At 47.2% G+C, this 26,033-nt stretch overlaps 1 protein-coding gene across 3 annotated transcripts in view; it reads left to right on the forward strand.

Annotated features, from left to right (window-relative positions):
- The window catches only part of LOC138260900 (extracellular matrix protein 2-like), a 295,282-nt gene that overhangs the window by 190,047 nt on the left and 79,202 nt on the right, over positions 1-26,033 (forward strand). For all 3 annotated transcript variants that reach the window (XM_069209384.1, XM_069209381.1, XM_069209383.1), the window contains 2 exons: positions 8,110-8,526; positions 20,661-20,957. In XM_069209384.1, coding sequence (XP_069065485.1) covers positions 8,110-8,526; positions 20,661-20,957 — 714 coding nt within the window. The remainder of the gene's footprint in view (positions 1-8,109; positions 8,527-20,660; positions 20,958-26,033) is intronic.

A 26,033-nucleotide genomic window follows, 5' to 3' on the forward strand; every position in this document is an offset into this window, starting at 1 on the left:
CAGTACTGAGAAAAGAGACAAGTTTTCAGCACCTTCCTGAAACTGAAAATAATGGAAGTACCCTGAAGGTGTAGACAGAGACGGTTACAACTTTTACCATCAGAAGATGTGAGGAGTGGTGGCAAGGAGGAGGCCGCCAAACGGAGGAGAAAGCTTCAGAAGGTGAAAGTTGGGCCTTTGCTATGAAAGACAGGGCTAATATTGTGATGGTCTTTCTTTGAAATGGGCCTGCTCCTTGGGGTATAACCAATGTATGTTCTTTAGATTGTAGAAAATATGTGAACGTGCTCATGGGTTCAGAATCGAATGGGCCACAGAGGTTTGGGTAACCTGAAGGCGGTGAAGAAGAGATTCGGCATTGCCCAGCTAAAGGGTGATCCCATAGTCCATTCTTGAAGTAATCGAGGCCTGAACCACTGTTTTACGGACAGAGATGGGAAGCCAAGTTAAGACTGAAGGGTTGCGAAGGGACCTTATGATGGCAAAGGTTTGCAGAAACCTCATTTACTTGGTTAGCAATGGAGAGACCCTGATAACAAAGGATGTCTACAGTCCTATCAGCTCAGCTGGCCAGCAACTTAGGAACCAAGTATGAGCAAGTCTCCTGAACATAATTACATCAGTGTTGTCTCCACTAGATTTGAGACATTGGATTCCATTGGACAGATAAGATGCAATCGTGGAAATCGGTTGGTGTCTCGTAGACATTGTTTAAACAGACATGATGGTTTGTATGTCATCTGCGTAGGATAAATAGCCAGACCATAGGATCTGAGCAGGTCGACAAGAGGAAGAATGTTCAGATTAAAAAGAGTTGGGCTAACCAAGGAGACGTGAGGGGCTCTGCATGTGACTGGGTGCTTCAGGGGTGGAGCAAAAGGGAGAGGAAGGAACAGCCTGTGTCAGATTAGTGAGAAAACACTGGGGCCAGTTAGGACTTTAGAATAGGTACTGGGATTGGGGAGTTGGGAAAAAAGGATAGAGTGGGACACAGCAGCAAACACTGCAGCGAGGTGCAAAAGAATCAACATAAATGAAACGCCATGATCGAGAAGCATACGAAGGCTGTCCGTGACTGCAATCAGTGCTGTCTCAGTGCTATGGCCGCCCGAAATCTAGACTGAGAAGAGTCGAGTTGGGCGCTGGATTTCATATAGTAGACAAGTCTGTACTTAACCAGTTTTTTAGTGAGTTCCCTGGTAAGAATGTTATACGGTTTCTACAAATATAGCAGCACGGTGTATTAGATCAACGCAAACCTCCCGATATAGAGATTCAGTTCATATATACCATCAGTAAGTGTTGTGGTATCTCAGCTAGCTCAGTCCCCAAACAAACCAGGGAAAGATGTTGGGCCTGATTCACGAAGGTAATCCTAGACCTCAATTCTAAGTTTAGACCTGAAGTCTGTGGGCCTCATTTACAAGAAACTGACGCATTTGCTTTGATGCACCAGATTTCTTGCTCTGCCCAATGATTCCCTAATAATGCCATGGATGCGCTGTATTTACAGTACAACGCTCCATGGCGCATGTTTTTATAGATGTGGCAGAAATTCTGACGCATCTGTGGCGCTAAGCTGACGCATTTCTGGACTAGCCTCAAACAAATTACGCTACTCCAGCAATGCGAGGAAAGCTCCCTTAGACAAATGCCCTGCGTCAATTATTACCTGCTCTGAGCAGGCATTAAAATGTTGACGAAGTAAAGTCGCAGAATGAAGGATTGAAATGTAAATTTCACTACATTTGTTCTGCGCAGCTTTTTACCTGGGAACGGCTACCTTGCATATCACTGCCAGTAGCTGGCACCAGGGGGGGAAAGTGACGCCAGAGGCCTCTAGTGTCACTTTGTAAATATGAAGTTATTCTTGCACCAACTCTGCGTCAAAAAAATGACGCAGAGGCGGAGCAAGGGATTTGTAAATAACCCCCTACATTTAGACCTGGAGTTTAAGTTTAGACTTCAGGTCTAAGGTTACATTTGTGAATTTGGCCGTTGTTGGCAACCACAAACATGACACTGATTCTCAAGGAATTTGTTGAAACAGATATAACTCTTTTGTCAGTCACATTTGTACGACCAAGGTAATCACAAGAAAGATACAAGAAGCATTTTCAAACATTTATTGAAATGATCCTATTCTTGCATAAAAAGCATGTACTGCGATTATACAACTGTCATTAGCATTGTTAAATAGTAAACAAAATGAACAATTCAACCATGTTAATTGTTGCTAACGTTTGCTTACTCCTGTCTGTATTTAAAACCTATAGTAAAGAGAGCATAGAGGGAGTACCCTCTGCCATATCAGTTGGGATAGCCTAAATCCCATACCTTGGTGTTAGGTGTCTGGAAGTCATTACAGGTTATCCTCCTTGGCGGGATGGAAGTCGGAGTCATCATGACTGCTTCTCAGTCACAATTTGCAATATTCTGTGATAGTCTGAGTATAGAAGTGCTCCTCTCAAAGACACAGAAGCTGTTTAAATAATAAAGTTGCATTCCTACCACACTGTGAGAGAGACACAGAGCAGCTTGTTAATTTAATCTAGCTAAAGTAAAATGTCTCCTAACGGGTACAATGAGAAAGAAAACGATGACATTGTGTTCTGAAATGTGCGACCCTGGAACTAACTGTACAGACTACAGGGCGTCAGTGGCTATCAAAAATGCACATACAGCACATTCACGCATCAGCAAGGAAATGTGAAGAAAGCTACCATGAGACAAAGATGTCAACTTAAGGAGAAGTTGAAATGGAGACTAACACCCACCAGCCAGACTACAAAAGGCAGAAGAGACGGGGGTAATAGTTGGTGAGAATCCCAGGGTCTGTTGATGAAGGGATAACTGATTCATGTTGTTAGAAATGGGGTCTCTAGATGGCAGTCAGTTTGCACCTTGTCCAAGTAGGGACCCTCACTCTAGTCAGGATAAGGGAGATACCTGCTCAGCTAACCCCTGCTCACCCCCTTGGTAGCTTGGCACGAGCAGTCAGGCTTATCTCAGAAGCAATGTGTAAAGCATTTGCACATAACACACAGTAACACAGTGAAAACACTACAAAAGGACACCACACCAGTTTTAGAAAAATAGCCAATATTTATCTATATAAAACAAGACCAAATACGATAAGAATCCAACATACAGTAAGAAAAATATGAATTATGCAAGATTTACTCAAAACTACAGTTCCTTGGAGTTGATAGCTCCACCTGGGGCTATCACGGCGTCGTGATCAACAAAACCAACAGTTCAGGCTGGCCGCGGCGCTGCAGGCCAGCTACGGTGTCGGGAAGACCCGCAAAAAAGTACCTTGGATTTGCAGGGTGTCGTAATCCTTGCGGTGAGCTCCTGAGGGCGGCGTCACTGACATCGCGGTGTCCGGTCCGGAGTCGGTGCAGGAGTCGTTGGGCCCTTGAGGTCACACACATTGCAGATCGAACTCCAGGCTGATGAAGTCAGGTGCACCATCGTGGATGGCGTTGGGGCTGCGGTGCGAAGTGGGAGGATGCGATGTGTGGTGCTCACAGGTCACGGTGCAGGCAGTGGCTCGGTGATGGCATCCAGCAGCGTCAGTGAGACCAGGACTGCGGTGTGAAGCAGGGCGGTGCGACGTGCGGTGTCCACAGGTCACGGTGCAGGCAGCGTCGTCGTTGTTGCTGAAGCGCTGTCGTCGGTAGGCCCAAGCCAGCGGTGCGGGACGAGATGGTGCTTTGTGACCCTCACGAGTGGTGTCCACAGGCCACGGTGCAGGCACAATGCCTGGTGACGACACTGGAGTCGATGGTGCTGGCGTCGGTGGACCGGGGCTGCAGTGCGGGATGGGACGGTGCTTTGTGTACCTCACAAGCGGTGTCCACAGGCCATGGTGCAGGCAGCGGCGCCGGTGTCAGCAGGAGCATCGTTGTCAGGGATGCCCAGGCTGCAGTGTGAGCAGGCGATGCCGGAGTGCGGGGCCCACAGGTCGCGGTGCGAGCAGTGGCTCAGTGAAGTCGTCGGCATCGAGGAGACCTGGGTCGCGGTGCGAAGCGGGGCAATGCGACTCCGTGTGGCGTCGGCAGGTCACGGTGCAGGCCAGCGCCGTCGTTAGCGGCGTTGCGGTGGGTTATCCTCTTGAACAGCACAAAACACACAGGGGGTCATTCTGACCCTGGCGGTCATCGACTGCCAGGGTCGACGACCACGGAAGCACCGCCAACAGGCTGGGGGTGCTTCCTTTGCTATTCCGACCGCGGCTGTAAAGCCGCGGTCGCCCAGCCGGGTCCGGCGGTTTCCCGCCAGATTTCCCTCGGCTGGGAGAATCCTCCATGGCCGCGCTGCTTGCAGCGCCGCCATGGGGATTCCGACCTCCTTCCCGCCAGCCTGTTTCTGGCAGTTTTCACCGCCAGAAACAGGATGGCGGGAACGGGTGTCGTGGGGCCCCTGGGGGCCCCTGCACTGTCCATGCCAATGGCATGGGCAGTGCAGGGGCCCCCTAACAGGGTCCCAGCAGGATTTTCACTGTCCGCTTTGCAGACAGTGAAAATCGCGACGGGTGCAACTGCACCCGTCGCACCCCTGCAACACCGCCGGCTCCATTCGGAGCCGGCTTCAATGTTGCAGGGCCTTTCCCGCTGGGCCGGCGGGCGCTCTTTTGGCGGTCGCCCGCCGGCCCAGCGGGAAAGTCGAAATGGCCCCCGCGGTCTTTCGACGGGGGAAGTTTGGCGGGCGGCAACCGCCGCCCGCCAAACTCGGAATGACCCCCACAGTTCACAGTGCTGCAGGTCGAGGAAACCGAAGTCTTTGGTGTCCCTGAGACTTCCGACAGGAGGCAAGCTCTACTCCAAGCCCTTGGAGAACATTCTCAAGCGGGACACACAGCAACGTTCACCCTTTGCACTCTTCAGGCAGAAGCAGCAACTGCAGGCCAGTCCAGCAAAGCTGGGACAGTACTCCTCCTTCAGCTCTTCAGCTCTTCTCCTGGGCAGAGGTTCCTCTTGATTCCAGAAAGAATCTAAAAGTCTGGGGTTTTGGATCTGCTTCTTATACCCAGTTCTGCCTTTGACGTTTGCAAACCTCAAAGCAAAGTCTCAAGTGTTTGCAGGATCCTTCCTTGTCCAGGCCAGGCCCCAGACACACACTAGGGGGTCGGAGACAGCATTGTGTGAGGGCAGGCACAGTCCTTTCAGGTGTGAGTTACCACTCCTCCCCTTCCCTCCAGCACAGATGGCTCATCAGGATATGCAGGCTACACCCCAGCCCCCTTTATGTCACTGTGGAGAGGAGAGGTGTGAACAGCCTAACTGTCAAACTGACCCAGACGGGCAATCTACAAACAGGCAGAGTCACAGAATGGATTAAGCAAGTAAATGCCTACTTTCTAAAAGTGGCACAATCTTAAAATCAACTTTACTAAAAGATGTATTTTTAAATTGTGAGTTCAGAGACCCCAAACTCCACATGTCCATCCGCTCCCAAAGGGAATCTACACTTTAATCAGATTTAAAGGTAACCTCCATGTTAACCTATGAGAGGGACAGGCCTTGCAACAGTGAAAAATGAATTTAGCAATATTTCACTGACAGGATATGTAAAACACATTACTATGGGGGTCATTTTGACCTCGGCGGTCTTTTTGAAAGACTGCTGAGGGACCGCCGTGCGGAAGACTGCCAGTGGTGGCGGTTTTCCGCTCGGCCTATTATGACCGTTGCCAGCTCTCCGTCCTTTTTCGGACGGAGAGCCGCCAACAGCCATACTGGCGGGAGGTGGGGAAGTGGAGGTTGCTCCACCTCCACCGCCAGGCCAACAGAACACCACCCAGCGAATCACGTTCTGTGGTTCGCCGTGGCGGTGTTCTGTTGGCGGTGTGGTGTCGGCAGAGCTGCCCCCATGGATCCCATCCCCTCCCGGAGGATCATCGGACCAGGTAAGTTGATCGTCCGTGAGGGGAGGGGGTGTTGGGTGTTGTGTGCGTGCATGGGGGTGTGCGTGTGTGTTTATGAAGGGGGGGTGTGAGTGCGTGTATGCTTGCGGGGGTGTTGTGTGTATGGGAATGAGTGCGTGTATGTCTGTGGGTATGTCAGTATCGATGTGTGTGTGAATGTTTGAATGTGGGTGTGCGTGTCTGCCTGTGTGTGTGTATGTAGGCATGTATGTTGGCGTGTGTGAGTGTGTAGGTGGTGCCTGCGTGCGTGTCGTGTGGGAATGGGTGATGTGATGTTGGGGGTCGGGGTGGGGAGGGGGACCCTGCCACCTTTAGGGGGTGGCAGAGGTGGTGGTGGGGTAGGGGAGCGAGTTGGGGTGGGGGTGGGGGGTGGGGGAGACCCCTATAAGTGCCAGGGAAGGAATTCCCTGGCACTGATAGTGCTTACCGCCATGGATTTCTTGGCGGTTCAAACCGCAGGAAATCCACGGCGGTAAGCCGGGTCAAAATACCACTGGCGGTATAGTGATAGCCGCCGGGCTGGAGACCCAGGTCTCCAGCCCGGCGGGCGGAACGGAGAACCGGCGGATGACCATGGCGGTAACCGCCATGGTCATTATTCCATGAAGGGAGACCGCCAGCCTGTTGGCGGTCTTACCGCCGGTTCTCCGCCTTCCGCCAGGGTCGTAATGACCCCCTATATGTCCTACCCTAACCATACACTGCACCCTGCCCTTGGAACTACTTAGGGCCTACCTTAGGGGTGTCTAACATGTAAGAAAAGGGAAGGTTTAGGCCTGGCAAGTGGGTACACTTGCCAAGTCGAAGTTACAGTCAAAACTGCACACACAGACACTGCAGTGGCAGGTCTGAGACATGATTACAGGGCTACAGCTGAGAAACAACAGCTAGTCTGGCCATTGGCCAATGTCTGTGGAGAGCATCACGATGTCATCCGATGGCCAACGTGGCCCCATTTCATGAGCCAGGAGGAACCAAGTCATGTGACCAAAAACTGTCCATCACAACCCTTATACTAAGGGTGATGTCAGTCCCTTAAGAACTTTGGCTTCCTGTTGGTACAAATGATAGAGCTGTCGCTGAATTTGGGCCTGATTTAGACTCTGACAGGCCGTTTACTCCGTCACAAATGTGGTGGATGTCCCATCTGCCGTATTACAGGGGCCAATGGACATAATACACTTGTTCTTCGGTGAGCGGGATATCCGTCGTGCTTGTGAGAGAGTAACCCATCGACCAAACTCTAAATCAGGCCCTCTGTCCATATAGATGAGCCCTCGCCTTGGATGCGGCCAGACATCTTTGTGGGCACTTGATACTGTGGCCACTTCTCTCCGGGGTGGAGGGGCGGGGAATATTGTTTTCCGAGAGGGGGTTATGTTAGAAGAGGATTGTAAAAAGCTGAGGCACAATGTAGTTGATTTGCCAGAAATGTACGCTGGGAGATATTCTGGCAGCTGCTCCCTCTGCTGTTCTGGTGGTTAAAACCTAGATTTCTGGTTAGATGTATGATGAATCATCACAAAGGTAACTTCCACTAGCTTTGGCATTCTTATGTGGCTAAAAAGATACTTTGGATGCACCAGGTCTTGGCCCAAAGGACAGTAATTCATGCCTTTGTCATCTCCAGACTGGACTTTGGAAATATTCTGTACTAAGGCTTCTCTAAGGCTTTTCTTAGATGACTTCAACTAGTTCATTTTGTGGTTGTCTCCTTGCTATTCCTCCCTTCAAACATTCACTGGCCTCTAATCTTCTGCGTGACTGCCATTGGCTTCCTATTGAGAAGCGAGTTCAATGTAAAGCCCTTTGCTTTATGCACATGGCTATGCCAAATGAGGGCCCGCCCTATATCAGATCCTTGGTGCCTCCCTACTGGCCTAGACTTCGCTCCAGTCATCAGAACTTTTCTAGCATTCCCAGATTCAGGAGGGTCAGACCAGGAGGAAAGTATTTCTCCTGCCTGGGTCCTAAATTGCGGAATTATTTACCTGACTCTCTGAGAGTGTGCAAATGTTTCTGGGGTTTACGTAAACTTTTAAAAACCTGGGTCTTTTAAATCTGGTTCTGGCCCTTGTGTCTGCCTATCTCTGGGAAACCCTCTTGGGGCAGCTATATGCTCTACAGATCAACAATAATAATGTTTAACAATTTACAATCATTATTCTTCCTTTCAGGCACCTCTAGTCCCAAACTCATGAGCACAACAAAGGGTCCCAGCCATGAGGCTGCCAAAGGAGAAAAGAAGAGCAAACTCAAGGAAAAGGTGCAGAGGGAAAGGAATGTTCTAGAAGAAAAGAAGAAAGCTGTGCAGGTCTCCAAGCACAAAAAGGAAGCCCCAAAAAAGACTCGGGATACAGCGTTCAGCAAACAGGGGGGCTCCATCAAGCAAGACTCGATGACCAAAAAGGAGGTGGCTAGCACAGCAAAGACTCCCTTAGCAGCAAAGCATGCCCATGCGCTATCAAAAGAAGAGCTGAGTAGCCGTGTGAAGCCTACTCACATCACTCCGCAAGTGGGTACGACTACAAAGAATCCTGGAGACAAAAAGCCAGAGGTGGCCGGCACCACACGGCTGGAGGCAACTGAGTCTGGTAAGAACGGTACGGGAACAAGGCATGGACTTCCTAGATCTTCTCAGTTGAGACTGAGGGACAAATTTAAGGGGCTAACTTAGACTTTGGGAGATGGAGGATACTCTGCCTGGATGGCAGAGGACATTCCCTCTGTCATCCTGAGGGACCTCTGCCGCCAAATCTAAACTTGTTCACTGGCCCCAGGGGCAACTCTTAACATTGAAAGTACCACCATCACAATGTAAACATTGTCAATGTTGTAAAGCTTTGATGCATGTCTCTGCCAAACATGACGGCCACCGGTCAAGTTTATTTTACACAGTTTTCCTTTTATCAAAAACAAACTCCCAAAGCTGGAGTTTGTTTTCAAAATATGAAAAACTAATGTCCCCCGCTTTATGGGAGACTTCTCTTCTAGAATGTGTATGTGTGTGTGGGGGGGATTCAGTATATGTTTTTTACTGTTGCTTACCACCAGGTTTTACCTGTTGGTGATAGACAGCTAAAAAAGCAATCTGATCGTCCACTCTAAATTTGGGTTACAGTTGAGTGGCTAACCTCTGACGGCCGATAAGCTGTCGAGCCCGTTGGCAGAGAATGTAGCGATGCAGGCAGATTAGGCTCTGTCATCAACATGCTCAAGGTCCTCCTGCCTCTGAATCGCACGGGCGAACAGTGAGTTTGGAGGAGAGGATACTCTGATGCTGTTGCAACTGAGCTCTATTTTGGCCAAATTCTAGATCAGGCCCTCAGTAGGGATGCAGACTCACCTGAAAGCTAAGGGTACTGGAATAGCATCACACACTCTTTGATCCCTGATGACATCACAGCGTTGACCCTTTGTCCCATGTTTAGCCCCTTATGTGTTGCTGAACAGCTCGGGCAAGGCCAAGGAGAGAAAACTAAAGAAATGCAACAGGCTTGTAGAGCCCCCTTTAGCTTCTGGTCTTGCTGCTGTCTTCATGACCGCCATGACCAACACAGGCAGCCTGGTTTTATGGTCTGGTGGGCGGGTTCTACTGTTGATTTCCCTGATATTACCACAAACATTGTCTGTAGCAAGAACAAATGCATGCACTCACCCAAACCCTGCAAACATTGTCTGTAGCAAGCACAAATGCATGCACTCACCCATACCCTGCATTGTCTGTAGCAAGCACAAATGCATGCACTCACCCAAACCCTGCAAACATTGAATGCATCCACTCACCCAAGCCCTGCAAACATTGTCTGTAGCAAGCACAAATGCATCCACTCACCCAAACCCTGCAAACATTGTCTGTAGCAAGTACAAATGCATGCACTCACCCTTACCCCGCAAACATTGTCTGTAGCAAGTACAATTGCATGCACTCATCCATACCCTGCAAACTGTCTGTAGCAAGCACAAATGCATACACTCACCCAAACCCTGCAAACATTGTCTGTAGCAAGCACAATGAACTCACCCATACCCTGCAAACATTGTCTGTAGCAAGCACAAATGCATGCAATCATCCATACCCTGCAAACATTGTCTGTAGCAAGCACAAATGCATGCACTCACCCATACCCTGCAAACATTATCTGCACTCGCCCATACCCTGCAAACATTGTCTGTACTAAGAACAAATGCATACACTAACCCATACCCTGCAAACATTGTCTGTAGCAAGCACAAATGCATGCACTCACCCAAACCCTGCAAACTTTGTCTGTACTAAAAAAAAAAAGCATGCACTCACCCATACCCTGCAAACATTGTCTGTACTAAGAACAAATGCATGCACTAACCCATACCCTGCAAACAGTGTCTGTACTAAGAACAAATGCATGCACTAACCCATACCCTGCAAACATTGTCTGTAGCAAGCACAAATGCATGCACTCACCCATACCCTGCAAACATTGTTGTAGGAGGCTGGACTGGCTTGTAGTGAGTACCAAGGGGTACTTGCACCTTGCACCAGGCCCAGTTATCCCTTATTAGTGTATAGGGTGTCTAGCAGCTTAGGCTGATAGATAATGGTAGCTTAGCAGAGCAGCTTAGGCTGAACTAGGAGACGTGTGAAGCTACTACAGTACCACTTAGTGTCATATGCACAATATCATAAGAAAACACAATACACAGTTATACTAAAAATAAAGGTACTTTATTTTTATGACAATATGCCAAAGTATCTTAGAGTGTACCCTCAGTGAGAGGATAGGAAATATACACAAGATATATATACACAATAGCAAAAATATGCAGTATAGTCTTAGAAAACAGTGCAAACAATGTATAGTTACAATAGGATGCAATGGGGAAACATAGGGATAGGGGCAACACAAACCATATACTCCAAAAGTGGAATGCGAACCACAAATGGACCCCAAACCTATGTGACCTTGTAGAGGGTCGCTGGGACTATTAGAAAATAGTGAGAGTTAGAAAAATAACCCTCCTCAAGACCCTGAAAAGTGAGTGCAAAGTGCACCAAAGTTCGCCTAAGGACAAAGAAGCCGTGTTAGAGGAATAATGCAGGAAAGACACAAACCAACAATGCAACAACTGTGGATTTCCAATCTAGGGTACCTGTGGAACAAGGGGACCAAGTCCAAAAGTCACAAGCAAGTCGGAGATGGGCAAATGCCCAGGAAATGCCAGCTGCGGGTGCAAAGAAGCTTCTACTGGACAGAAGAAGCTGAGGTTTCTGCAGGAACGAAAAGGGCTAGAGACTTCCCCTTTGGTGGACAGATCCCTCTCGCCGTGGAGAGTCGTGCAGAAGTGTTTTCCCGCCGAAAGAACGCCAACAAGCCTTGCTAGCTGCAAATCGTGCGGTTAGCGTCTTTGGACGCTGCTGTGGCTCTGGAGGGACCAGGAGGTCGCAAATTGGAGCAGGAGAGAGAGGGGACGTCGAGCAAGACAAGGAGCCCTCTCAGCAGCAGGTAGCACCCAGAGAAGTGCCAGAAACAGGCACTACGAGGATGCGTGAAACGGTGCTCACCTGAAGTCGCACAAAGGAGTCCCACGTCGCCGGAGACCAACTTAGAAAGTCGTGCAATGCAGGTTAGAGTGCCGTGGACCCAGGCTTGGCTGTGCACAAAGGATTTCCGCCGGAAGTGCACAGGGGCCGGAGTAGCTGCAAAAGTCGCGGTTCCCAGCAATGCAGCCCAGCGAGGTGAGGCAAGGACTTACCTCCACCAAACTTGGACTGAAGAGTCCCTGGACTGTGGGGGTCACTTGGACAGAGTCGCTGGATTCGAGGGACCTCGCTCGTCGTGCTGAGAGGAGACCCAAGGGACCGGTAATGCAGCTTTTTGGTGCCTGCGGTTGCAGGGGGAAGATTCCGTCGACCCACGGGAGATTTCTTCGGAGCTTCTGGTGCAGAGAGGAGGCAGACTACCCCCACAGCATGCACAAGCAGGAAAACAGTCGAGAAGGCGGCAGGATCAGCGTTACAGAGTTGCAGTAGTCGTCTTTGCTACTATGTTGCAGGTTTGCAGGCTTCCAGCGCGGTCAGCAGTCGATTCCTTGGCAGAAGGTGAAGAGAGAGATGCAGAGGAACTCGGATGAGCTCTTGCATTCGTTATCTAAAGTTTCCCCAGAGACAGAGACCCTAAATAGCCAGAAAAGAGGGTTTGGCTACTTAGGAGAGAGGATAGGCTACTAACACCTGAAGGAGCCTATCAGCAGGAGTCTCTGACGTCACCTGGTGGCACTGGCCACTCAGAGCAGTCCAGTGTGCCAGCAGCACCTCTGTTTCCAAGATGGCAGAGGTCTGGAGCACACTGGAGGAGCTCTGGACACCTCCCAGGGGAGGTGCAGGTCAGGGGAGTGGTCACTCCCCTTTCCTTTGTCCAGTTTCGCGCCAGAGCAGGGCTAAGGGGTCCCCTGAACCGGTGTAGACTGGCTTATGCAGAATTGGGCACATCTGTGCCCAAGAAAGCATTTCCAGAGGCTGGGGGAGGCTACTCCTCCCCTGCCTTCACACCATTTTCCAAAGGGAGAGGGTGTAACACCCTCTCTCAGAGGAAGTCCTTTGTTCTGCCATCCTGGGCCAGGCCTGGCTGGACCCCAGGAGGGCAGATGCCTGTCTGAGGGGTTGGCAGCAGCAGCAGCTGCAGTGAAACCCCAGGAAGGGCAGTTTGGCAGTACCAGGGTCTGTGCTACAGACCACTGGGATCATGGGATTGTGCCAACTATGCCAGGATGGTATAGAGGGGGCAATTCCATGATCATAGACATGTTACATGGCCATATTCGGAGTTACCATTGTGAAGCTACATATAGGTAGTGACCTATATGTAGTGCACGCGTGTAATGGTGTCCCCGCACTCACAAAGTTCAGGGAATTGGCTCTGAACAATGTGGGGGCACCTTGGCTAGTGCCAGGGTGCCCTCACACTAAGTAACTTTGCACCTAACCTTTACCAGGTAAAGGTTAGACATATGGGTGACTTATAAGTTACTTAAGTGCAGTGTAAAAATGGCTGTGAAATAACGTGGACGTTATTTCACTCAGGCTGCAGTGGCAGGCCTGTGTAAGAATTGTCAGAGCTCCCTATGGGTGGCAAAAGAAATGCTGCAGCCCATAGGGATCTCCTGGAACCCCAATACCCTGGGTACCTCAGTACCATATACTAGGGAATTATAAGGGTGTTCCAGTAAGCCAATGTAAATTGGTAAAAATGGTCACTAGCCTGTTAGTGACAATTTGGAAAGAAATGAGAGTGCATAACCACTGAGGTTCTGATTAGCAGAGCCTCAGTGAGACAGTTAGTCACTAGACAGGTAACACATTCAGGCACACTTATGAGCACTGGGGCCCTGGGTCACCAGGGTCCCAGTGACACATACAACTAAAACAACATATATACAGTGAAAAATGGGGGTAACATGCCAGGCAAGATGGTACTTTCCTACACAACCCCCCCCCCAAACGAAGGACAATAAGACTAGCCATGACCTGATGAGTCTTCATTGTCTAAGTGGAAATATCTGGAGAGTCCATCTGCATTGGAGTGGCTACTCCCAGGTCTATGTTCCACTGTATAGTCCATTCCCTGTAGGGATATGGACCACCTCAACAATTTAGGATTTTCACCTTTCATTTGTTTTAGCCAAAGTAGAGGTTTGTGGTCTGTCTGAACAATGAAGTGAGTGCCAAACAGGTATGGCCTCAACTTCTTCAGAGCCCAGACCATAGCAAAGGCCTCCCTCTCAATGGCAGACCAACGCTTTTCTCTAGGGGTCAACCTCCTACTAATAAAAGCAACAGGTTGATCCTGGCCCTCAGAATTAAGTTGTGATAGGACTGCCCCTACTCCTAATTCAGATGCATCAGTCTGGACATAGAATTTTTTAGAGTAACGAGGGCTTTTCAGGACAGGTGCAGAGCACATGGCCTGCTTCAGCTCCTCAAAAGCTTTCTGACAGTTTGCTGTCCATAATACTTTTTTAGGCATTTTCTTGGATGTGAGGTCATGAAGAGGGGCTGCAATGGAGCCATAGTTCTTAATGAACCTCCTGTAATACCCAGTGAGGCCTAGGAAGGCTCTCACCTGAGTCTGAGTGGTAGGGGGAACCCAATCAATAATTGTTTGTATTTTCCCCTGAAGTGGTGCAATCTGTTCCCCACCAACAAGGTGTCCCAGATAAACCACCTTACCCTGCCCTATCTGGCACTTTGAAGCCTTGATAGTGAGGCCTGCCTTTTGCAGGGCCTCCAAAACTTTCCATAGGTGGACCAGGTGATCATCCCAGCTGGAGCTAAAGACAGCTATATCGTCCAAATATGCTGCACTGAAAGCTTCCAGCCCTTGCAGGACTGTGTTCACCAACCTTTGAAAAGTGGCAGGTGCATTTTTCAAACCAAAAGGCATTACAGTAAACTGGTAATGTCTTCCAATGGTAGAAAATGCAGTCTTAGGTTTAGCATCTTCTGACAATTTGATCTGCCAATACCCTGCAGTCAAGTCAAAAGTGCTTAGATACTTGGCAGATGCCAGTGTATCTATGAGCTCATCTGCCCTGGGTATAGGGTGAGCATCAGTTTTGGTTACCAAGTTGAGACCTCTATAGTCTACACAAAACCGCATTTCCTTCTTTCCATCTTTGGAATGGGGTTTTGGTACCAGTACCACAGGAGAAGCCCATGGACTGTCAGAGTGCTCAACCACTCCTAGTTCTAACATTTTCTGGACCTCTTGCTTTATGCAGTCCCTGACATGGTCAGGCTGCCTATAGATCTTACTTTTGACAGGCAAGCTGTCTCCAGTATCTATAGTGTGCTTACACCAAGAAGCGGTACCTGGCACAGTAGAGAAGAGTTCAGACAATTGATCTAGGAGATTTATGCAATTGTCTTTCTGCTCAGCAGTAAGACAATCAGCCAAAACTACACCTTCCACCAGAGCATCTTGTTCTGTGGAAGAGAAGAGATCAGGTAGAGGATCACTGTCTTCTTCCTGTCCCTCATCAGTTGCCATGAGCAGGGTGAGATCAGCCCTGTCATAGTAGGGTTTCAGGCGGTTGACATGGAGCACCCTAAGGGGACTCCTGGCAGTGCCTAAGTCAACTAAATATGTGCCTTCTCCCTTCTTTTCAACAATTGTGTGGGGTCCACTCCATTTATCTTGGAGTGCTCTTGGGGCCACAGGCTCCAAGACCCACACTTTCTGCCCTGGTTGGTACTGAACCAAAACAGCCTTCTGATCATGCCATTGCTTCTGGAGCTCTTGGCTGGCCTGAAGGTTTTTACTGGCCTTTTTCATGTACTCAGCCATCCTTGATCTGAGGCCAAGTACATAATCCACAATATCCTGCTTAGGAGCTTTTAAAGGTTGTTCCCAACCCTCCTTTACAAGTGTGAGTGGACCCCTAACAGGGTGTCCAAAAAGAAGTTCAAAGGGGCTGAAGCCCACTCCTTTCTGGGGTACCTCCCTGTAGGCAAAAAGGAGGCATGGTAGAAGGATATCCCATCTCCTGCGGAGTTTTTCAGGGAGACCCATAATCATGCCTTTGAGAGTTTTATTAAATCTCTCCACCAGTCCATTTGTTTGTGGATGATAGGGTGTTGTGAACTTGTAAGTTACACCACACTCCTTCCACATGGCCTTTAAGTATGCAGACATGAAATTGCTTCCCCTGTCTGATACTACTTCCTTTGGGAAGCCCACCCTGGAAAATATTCCCAGGAGGGCCTTTGCCACTGCAGGAGCTGTAGTGGTCCTTAAAGGAATAGCTTCAGGATATCTTGTGGCATGGTCCACTACCACCAAGATAAATCTATTGCCTGAAGCAGTAGGAGGGTCAAGGGGGCCAACTATGTCAACCCCTACCCTTTCAAAGGGAACCCCAACCACAGGCAGTGGAATAAGGGGTGCCTTTGGGGTGCCACCTGTCTTGCCACTGGCTTGACAGGTTTCACAGGACTTACAAAATTCCTTTGTGTCCTCAGACATTCTAGGCCAATGAAACAGGGGAACAAGCCTGTCCCAAGTTTTCATTTGTCCTAGATGCCCAGCTAAGGGAATGTCATGTGCCAGTGTTAGGAGGAACTTTCTGTACTCCTGAGGAATCACTAATCTCCTGGCAGCTGCAGGTTTAGGATCCCTATGCTCAGTGTACAAGAGGTTGTCCTCCCAGTAAACTCTGTGAGAGTCACTGACATCCCCATTAGCCTGTTTGACAGCTTGCTGTCTGAGACCCTCTAATGTGGGACAGGTTTGCTGTGCCACACTCAGCTCCTCTCTGGCAGGCCCCCCTTCACCCAAAAGCTCAGCAGTGTCTGCTTCCAGCTCCTCTGGTGTAGGTTCTGCACAGGGAGGGAATTCTTCTTCCTCAGAAGTAGAATCCACTGTAGAGGGAGGGATAGTAGGAAGTGGTTTGCTTCTACTAGCCCTAGCTTTAGGGAGCACTTGGTCCATTGTTCCAGGATCCAAGCTTCCCTGTCCTTTTTGCTTTTTGGCCTGAGCCCTTGTCAAAGCAAAAATATGCCCTGGGATGCCCAGCATTGCTGCAGGGGCCTCCAACTCCACATCTGACCAAGCTGATGTCTCCATATCATTCCCTAATAGACAGTCTACAGGTAAATCTGAAGCTACCACAACTTTCTTTGGACCAGTAACCCCCCCCCCCAGTTGAGATTAACAACAGCCATGGGGTGGCTAAGTGTGTTGTTGTGAGCATCGGTTACTTGGTACTGGTGACCAAGTAGGTGTTGTTCAGGGTGGACCAGTTTCTCTATGACCATAGTCACACTGGCACCAGTGTCCCTGTAGGCCTGAACCTCAACACCATTTATTAGGGGTAGCTGCTTGTACTTATCCATATTAAGGGGACAAGCCACTAAGGTGGCTAAATCAATAGCCCCCTCAGAGACTAACACAGCCTCTGTGGCCTCCCTAACAAGGCCAACCCCAACTAAGTTACCAATAGTGAGCCCAGCTACTCCCTTGGATTGGCTATTAGTAGGTTTGCTCCCACCACCACTGCTATTAGTAGGGACACTAGGTGTAGCAGTAGGGGTTGTAGTGGTAGGAGGCTTGGTGCCTTTCTTTGGACAACTGGGATCTGTTGTCCAATGGCCTTTTATTTTACATAAATAGCACCATGGTTTCTTTTCCTTGTTCTGATTAAAAGAGGATTTGGGCCCACCACCCCCACCAGAGTGTTTTTGTGGGCCTGATGAAGACTAATTTTTCGATTTGTCCCCACCCTTGTCAGAAGACTTACCATCCTTCTTCTTGTTGCCATCTTTGTCACCCCCTGTATGAACTTTTCTGTTCACCCTTGTTCTGACCCATTTGTCTGCCTTCTTTCCCAATTCTTGGGGAGAGGTCAGATCAGAGTCCACCAAGTACTGGTGCAACAAATCAGACACACAATTATTAAGAATATGCTCTCTCAGGATCAAGTTATACAGGCTGTCATAATCAGTAACTTTACTGCCATGTAACCACCCCTCCAAGGCCTTCACTGAATGGTCAATGAAATCAACCCAGTCTTGTGAAGACTCCTTTTTGGTCTCTCTGAACTTTATCCTGTACTGTTCAGTGGTTAAGCCATAACCATCCAGGAGTGCATTCTTAAGAACTTGGAAATTATTAGCATCATTTTCTTTCACAGTAAGGAGCCTATCCCTACCTTTTCCACTAAATGATAGCCATAGGATAGCAGCCCACTGCCTTTGAGGGACATCCTGTACAACACAGGCCCTCTCAAGTGCAGCAAACCACTTGTTAATGTCATCCCCCTCCTTATAAGGGGGAACTATCTTGTGCAGATTCATGGAATCATGCTCTTTTGCAGGATGACTATGGGGAATACTGCTGCTGCCACCATGGGTTTCTAAACCCAGTTTCTGTCTCTCCTTCTCTACTTCTAAAGTCTGTCTATCAAAATCCAGCTGTTGCTTCTTGAGCTTCAGTCTGGTTTGTTCCACTCTCAATCTATTGAGCTCCCTTTCTAACAATCTGTCATCAGGGTGGGTGGGAGGGACATGCCTTGAAACAGAAGTATGGTGAGAATGGACAGAAGGAGACCTGTCCCTTACAGAAGCCACCCTAACAGCTTGGCTAACAGAAACATCACTACCAGTATGGTGAGAATAAATGCTTTTGCTATGATGTGAGACAACACTATTTATATGGTGTTGCTCATCATCATTACCAACTATGCTAGACTGTCTAGTAATGGGCAGGCTAGTAAGTTTCTTTCCTGAATCTTTTCCTGGGGGAGTCCCTGGATCAGATTGAGAACCATTAGCTACTTTTTCAACAGATGGGGCACTTCTAGCCTTATCCTGTTCTCTAAGCATGTTAAGTAACAGTTCCAAGGAAGGATTCTTCCCTACACTCAAACCTCTCTCTACACAGAGACTCCTTGCTCCTTTCCAGCTAAGGTGGTCATATGCAAGTTTGGACAGATCAACATTTTGGCCTGTGCCAGACATTTTTAGAGAGAGTTAAAGTGATAGTAAAAGATAAAAAGTTTGTCAGAGCTTTTAGAAAGACAGAGAAAAAAAAACTTTTAAAACTTTTTAGAACTTTTTAGAAAGTTAGGAGTACTTTTCAGCACTTAGAAAAGAGTGAAAAGAGGAAATGCAAAACTTTTTGGCTATGTGTATATACACTGACCTTGTTTTGTATATTTTTCTCTTATGAAAAGTACAATGACAAGAGTGGTAAGTAGTCTCAAAGCACTTATCCCACCGCTGCACAACCAATGTAGGAGGCTGGACTGGCTTGTAGTGAGTACCAAGGGGTACTTGCACCTTGCACCAGGCCCAGTTATCCCTTATTAGTGTATAGGGTGTCTAGCAGCTTAGGCTGATAGATAATGGTAGCTTAGCAGAGCAGCTTAGGCTGAACTAGGAGACGTGTGAAGCTACTACAGTACCACTTAGTGTCATATGCACAATATCATAAGAAAACACAATACACAGTTATACTAAAAATAAAGGTACTTTATTTTTATGACAATATGCCAAAGTATCTTAGAGTGTACCCTCAGTGAGAGGATAGGAAATATACACAAGATATATATACACAATAGCAAAAATATGCAGTATAGTCTTAGAAAACAGTGCAAACAATGTATAGTTACAATAGGATGCAATGGGGAAACATAGGGATAGGGGCAACACAAACCATATACTCCAAAAGTGGAATGCGAACCACAAATGGACCCCAAACCTATGTGACCTTGTAGAGGGTCGCTGGGACTATTAGAAAATAGTGAGAGTTAGAAAAATAACCCTCCCCAAGACCCTGAAAAGTGAGTGCAAAGTGCACCAAAGTTCCCCTAAGGACAAAGAAGTCGTGTTAGAGGAATAATGCAGGAAAGACACAGACCCCAGGAGGGCAGATGCCTGTCTGAGGGGTTGGCAGCAGCAGCAGCTGCAGTGAAACCCCAGGAAGGGCAGTTTGGCAGTACCAGGGTCTGTGCTACAGACCACTGGGATCATGGGATTGTGCCTCGGAGTTACCATTGTGAAGCTACATATAGGTAGTGACCTATATGTAGTGCACGCGTGTAATGGTGTCCCCGCACTCACAAAGTTCAGGGAATTGGCTCTGAACAATGTGGGGGCACCTTGGCTAGTGCCAGGGTGCCCTCACACTAAGTAACTTTGCACCTAACCTTTACCAGGTAAAGGTTAGACATATGGGTGACTTATAAGTTACTTAAGTGCAGTGTAAAAATGGCTGTGAAATAATGTGGACGTTATTTCACTCAGGCTGCAGTGGCAGGCCTGTGTAAGAATTGTCAGAGCTCCCTATGGGTGGCAAAAGAAATGCTGCAGCCCATAGGGATCTCCTGGAACCCCAATACCCTGGGTACCTCAGTACCATATACTAGGGAATTATAAGGGTGTTCCAGTAAGCCAATGTAAATTGGTAAAAATGGTCACTAGCCTGTTAGTGACAATTTGGAAAGAAATGAGAGAGCATAACCACTGAGGTTCTGATTAGCAGATCCTCAGTGAGACAGTTAGTCACTACACAGGTAACACATTCAGGCACACTTATGAGCACTGGGGCCCTGGGTTACCAGGGTCCCAGTGACACATACAACTAAAACAACATATATACAGTGAAAAATGGGGGTAACATGCCAGGCAAGATGGTACTTTCCTACAATTGTCTGTAGCAAGCACAAATGCATGCACTCACCCTTACCCCGCAAACATTGTCTGTACTAAGAACAAATGCATGCACTCACCCATACCCTGCAAACATTGTCTGTAGCAAGCACAGCAACAATGTCTGTACTAAGAACAAATGCATGCACTCACCCATACCCTTCAAACAGCGTCTGTAGCAAACACAAAAGCATGCACTCACCCATTCCCTTCAAAACACCTATGCAGTATGCCTTTATATGTTTACAACTGCCCCAGTTTACATATGTTGGTCACTCTTTTAGCTATCAGATTTGCAAAATGGGGGTGCATTTTTTTTTTTGCCCGGGTGTATTTTCCATCCCAGACACACACAAACGCACAGACACACACACACTCACACACATATATCCAGCGTCCCTACCCTATGACAATGTGCACAGACCCACGCCCAGAGGTGAAACATGCCTCAAAGACACACATAACCGACGTATTCTCCGAGTCAATAACTCATCCTTGCTCCCTGCCCACTGGGTGATGGCTCTGATTGTCTTTCCACAGCTGCCACGGAGAGCCCGTTGCACGTGAAGGAGGCCGTGGGCAAGAGGGTGGCCTCCGATGGACAAGTCAAAGAGACAACGAAAGAGAAAAACCCTCATGATGACCAGCAAGGCCGCCATCTTGGATGGAGAGGGGAGAGTGACAAGGTCTCTCCGACGGCAGAGATAGATGCACACATCATGCCCTCCCTGCCCACTGGCTGCCTCCTGACTGAGACCACCATCGCTTGTGCCAACACCAAGATGAAGCGCCTCCCGCAGCTGATCGACGCCGGGCTCAAGACGCTATACTTGGCAGGTAGGGTGGAGCATGGGAGGGCATGTTTGCAGTGAAGTCATCAGTGCTTATTGGAAACCAGAAGTCACAGCAGATAAACTACTCTCCTTCCTTTTACCCTGTTACCCTCCTTTATATTTTAACTCCTTACTGGCTGTCGTTACTCTCTCCTTCGGTCTACAGGCTTCATGTGTCTATCTCCAGTGAAGGGTGATCCAGGGACAGACTGTGTCCAGTACCTCCCCTGCAGGCAGTCCTTTGCAAATACCTTTCAATGGCAAATATATTCCCCAAGTTACTACTCAACCCACCTCTGTTCCTCTCTCCTGCAGGCTCATATTACAAGGACCACTTCTCCGATTAATCTTCTGCTGAAAAATACAGACTATTGCCTTTGTTTGATTCTCAGATGTGAATGTTTCCTTCACATTCCCTTCCCTCCCACACTTCAGATAAAGTCTATACTTCTTACATCTCATCCTTTTAGTGTAAGGCATGCAGACTTGTGATCCACCATCAGTAGAATGTATTGGGTCTCTTTTCGTCTGAAGATGTGGTCTCTAGAGTTGGACACAGTACTCCAGGTGTGGCCTCTACAGTTGGGCACTGTAGTCCATATGTAACCTCCAGGGGTGGGCACAATACACAATACTCCAATGTGGTCTCCAGAGCTGGACACAATACTTCAGATTCTTCTTCTAGAGTTTGAAACTGTACTCCAGATGCGGTCACTAGAGCTGAACACAATACTCAAGGTGTGGCATCTAGAGTTGGACACTGTACTCCAGATGTGGCCACAAGAGTTGGACACAATACTCTAGGTGTGTCCTCTAGACTTGGACACTGGACTCCAGATGGGGCCTCTAGAGCTTGACACACTACTCCAGACGAGGTCTCTAAGCTGGACACAATACTCAAGTCGAGGTCTCTAGAGCTGGACACAATACTCCTGATGTGTCCTCTAAAGTTGGACACTGTACTCTATCTGTAGCCTCTAGGGTTGACCATAATACTCCAATATGGTCTCCAGAGCTTGACTCCAATACTCCAGATGTGTCCTCTAGAGTTGGACACAATACTTCAGGTATGTCCTCAAGACTTGGACACTGTACTTCAAATGAGGCCTCCAGAGCTGGACACAATAATCCAGGTGTGGCCTCTAGAGTTGGGCACAATACTCCAGGTGAGGTCTCCAGAGGTGGACACAATACTCCAGATGTGTCCTCTAGAATTTGACACTGTACTCTAGATGAAGCCTCTACTGTTGAACAATGCTCCAATGTGGTCTCCAGAATTTGACACAATATTCCAGATGTGGCCACCAGAGCTGAACACAATACTCCAGGTGTGGCCTCTAGAGTTGGGCACAATACTCCAGATGAGGTCTCCAGAGGTGGATACAATACTTCAATGCAGCCTCCAGAGCTGAAGACAGCACTCCAGATGTGGTCTCCAGCGTTGGACACAATACCCCAGATGTGGCCACCTGTTCCAGGGGTCGGTGCGCTGTTTGGGTTGTTTTCCAGTGGTGGTAGGTAAGACACAAGGCTTGCTCGAGTGTTTCCAACATCATCTGTGTAGCCTTCGTTCAGGGACCTTCTGCACTTACTCTGCACGCCTTGTGGGAGCAGTGACTCTGTTCGCAGTTTATCCCATCCTCCCTAGGGGTTGGTAATCACTGGAACCCAGACTTCTCTCCTGTGTTGTATTATCAAGTAGTTTTTGTGATAGCTTGATTTGCCCAGAGGTTTCTTTAGAGCAGAAACGCAGACAGTTCTTTTTCTCTGAAATAAATTAATTAATGGAAAAAGGGAAACAGAGAAACGACATGAGGTGAAACCAGAGCCTGGTAAACTAAGGCTAAGGAAAGACGGCTTGGAAGGACTGCCAATACCTTGAGAATGAATGGAACATTTTAAAGGAAAATCTATTTTAAGGAAAGTGAATTAAATCGAAGATTACATTTCAAACAGAAAAGGAATAAATAATATTTTTTTGTACTTAGAAGTTAGAAAGTGAAGTGCAATTAATCAATTAATCTGAGTATTCTGGTGGCCATATATAAATATATATATATATGTTTATTTATTACCTACTGACGGTCGCCAGTAGGTAGTTATAGTTGGGACATAATTCCCATTGACAAAGCGTTTTTTTCCCCAATAACTTTGGCGCTGTTTCAGACTAGTGTACAACTCACTTCAGCTGCTCTCTGGAAAGTTTTAGGTTGCTACATCAAGCGGGCCGAGAAAAAGGGGGTGTCCTAAAACATGTTTTTCCCCATGCAATTTCCCATGGTGATTTTAGACACAACTACACCCCCAACCACTGAACAGAATTACACCATATTTGGCAGAAAGCTATATCTTGGTCCAAAAACTGTGATTTCTGTAATTTGGCGCAAATCCATTCAGTAGTTTCTGAGTTAGAAGAAAAAGAAATACAGATATCTAGGGACTTAGATCCTTTGCAGATTCACCGTGGGGGATCCTCGGATCCTGGGGGAAAGCAAGGCTCTAATTGGCTGGCCGCAACCTGAAAAGAAGTTGCGGCTGCCATGTCCTTTCTCAGTCAGCCTGGGGGAAACAAAAATCAGAAATAACATAGGGTCAGGACTGAGATAACCCCATAGGACACATGAAGGGGTCTCTAAGGGATCAAACAATTACCCAATTTAGCTTTATTCGGCCGAACCGCGCATCCATGGATCCACCGCGGGGCTCAGAGTGACCCCCAGTCTAAATCCATGATAGATCTGTGGATCTGAAACCCAAGGAACAAAAAAAATAAATCCCCTGACACACCAAGGGCTGTGCCGATGTGGGTTTGGATGTATGCGGAGTGGGCTGGCCAGGGGGGTTGGCAGGCCCTGCAGCCAACCCCTGCAGTGCACGGTAGTGGTTGTGTTAATGTACCGTCGTTATATATTACTATATGTTTAAGAAAAACAGAAATTCACTGAAAAAAACTAAGGTTACAGGGACATTATGGTTAGGTTTTACCCGTACAAAACCATAGAAATTCAGCAGTTATAGTTATAATTATATTTATCTGAAGAAACTGTAACTCGTGCTGTTAAACAACTTTAGGCCACAAGCTGTAGTTTGGTAACATTAGTATAACGGTAACTAAGTGGTCACACTGATTTCTGAGATGGACAACATGGAAGACCAGTCCAGGGCCTCCTTACTCCAGCCTTGTCAGCATCAACCATGGGCCACCCTACCATAACCTAAGACTTTTGAAACTAATGCTATTTCAGAGAAACATTTTCAGTGAAAACCATTACAGTTAAAAAGTTAGATTCATGGGTTGTAATATGTAAAATGATTTTCAGAATAATATAAAATGTAACTTCATCCCTTCCCTAACCTTTGACTTTAGGGTATGGAAACCTTATCCTTACTTTAAATCTAATTTTACCCAAAGTTTTTCCTAACTCTTGGTCACACCCTTATCCATACATCAACTCTTACATATCATGATCCTCCTCATTATTCTGAGCCTAATTTACCCCTCACTGTGGTGGCCGTTATCTTAGTATTTACCCTTAGAGTAACACTAACCTGACCCTGATCTAAACTATAATCCTTACCTTAACCCTGACCATCACGTTAGTATTTGCCCTCAGCATAACCCTAACCTGACCCTGATCTAAACCATAAACCTTACCCTAACCATGACAATCACGTTAGTATTTAACCTCAGTGTAACACTTACCTGACCCTGATCTAAACCATAATCCTTCACTTAACCCTGACCATCACATTAGTATTTACCCTTAGTATAACACTAACAGATCCTGATCTAAACCATAATCTTTCACTTAACTCTGACCATCACATTAGTATTTACTCTTAGTGTAACACTAACTGACCCTGATCTAAACCATAATCCTTACCCCAACTCTGATAATCACGTTAGTATTTACCTTTAGTATAACACTAACCTGATCATGATCTAAACCATAATCCTTACCTTAACCCTTATCATCACATTAGTATTTACCCTTAGTATAACCCTAACCTAACACTGATCTACACCATAATCCTTACCTTATCCCTGACCACCATGTTAGTATTTACCTTTACTATAACACTAACCTGACCCTTATCCAAACCATAATCCTTACTTTAACCCTGACCATCACGTTAGCATTTACCCTTAGTAAAACCCTAACCTAACCCTGATCTACACCATAATCCTTACTTTAACCCTGACCATCACTTTAGAATTTACCCTTAGTGTAACACTAACCTGACCCTGATCCAAACCATAATCCTTCCCTAACCCTGATATTCATGTTAGTATTTACCCTCAGTGTAACACTTACCTGACCCTGATCTAAACCATAATCCTTACCTTAACTCTGACCATCACATTAGTATTTACCCTTAGTATAACACTAACTGAACCCTGATCTAAACCATAATCCTTCACTTAACCCTGACCATCACATTAGTATTTACCCTTAGTGTAACACTAACTGACCCTGATCTAAACCATAATCCTTACCCCAACTCTAATAATCATGTTAGTATTTACCTTTAGTATAACACTAACCATGATCTAAACCATAATCCTTACCTTAACCCTGACCTTCACGTTAGTATTTACCCTTAGTGTAACATTAACCTGACCCTGATCCAAACCATAATCCTTCCCTAACCCTGATATTCATGTTAGTATTTACCCTCAGTGTAACACTTACCTGACCCTGATCTAAACCATAATCCTTACTTTAACTCTGACCATCACATTAGTATTTACCCTTAGTATAACACTAACTGAACCCTGATCTAAACCATAATCCTTCACTTAACCCTGACCATCACATTAGTATTTACCCTTAGTGTAACACTAACTGACCCTGATCTAAACCATAATCCTTACCCCAACTCTAATAATCATGTTAGTATTTACCTTTAGTATAACACTAACCATGATCTAAACCATAATCCTTACCTTAACCCTGACCTTCACGTTAGTATTTACCCTTAGTGTAACACTAACCTGACCCTGCTCTAAACCATAATCCTTCACTTAACCCTGACCATCACGTTAGCATTTACCTTTAGTATAACACTAACCTGACCC

The sequence above is a fragment of the Pleurodeles waltl genome, chromosome 10 (assembly GCF_031143425.1).
Source record: "Pleurodeles waltl isolate 20211129_DDA chromosome 10, aPleWal1.hap1.20221129, whole genome shotgun sequence".
Lineage (NCBI taxonomy): Eukaryota > Metazoa > Chordata > Amphibia > Caudata > Salamandridae > Pleurodeles > Pleurodeles waltl.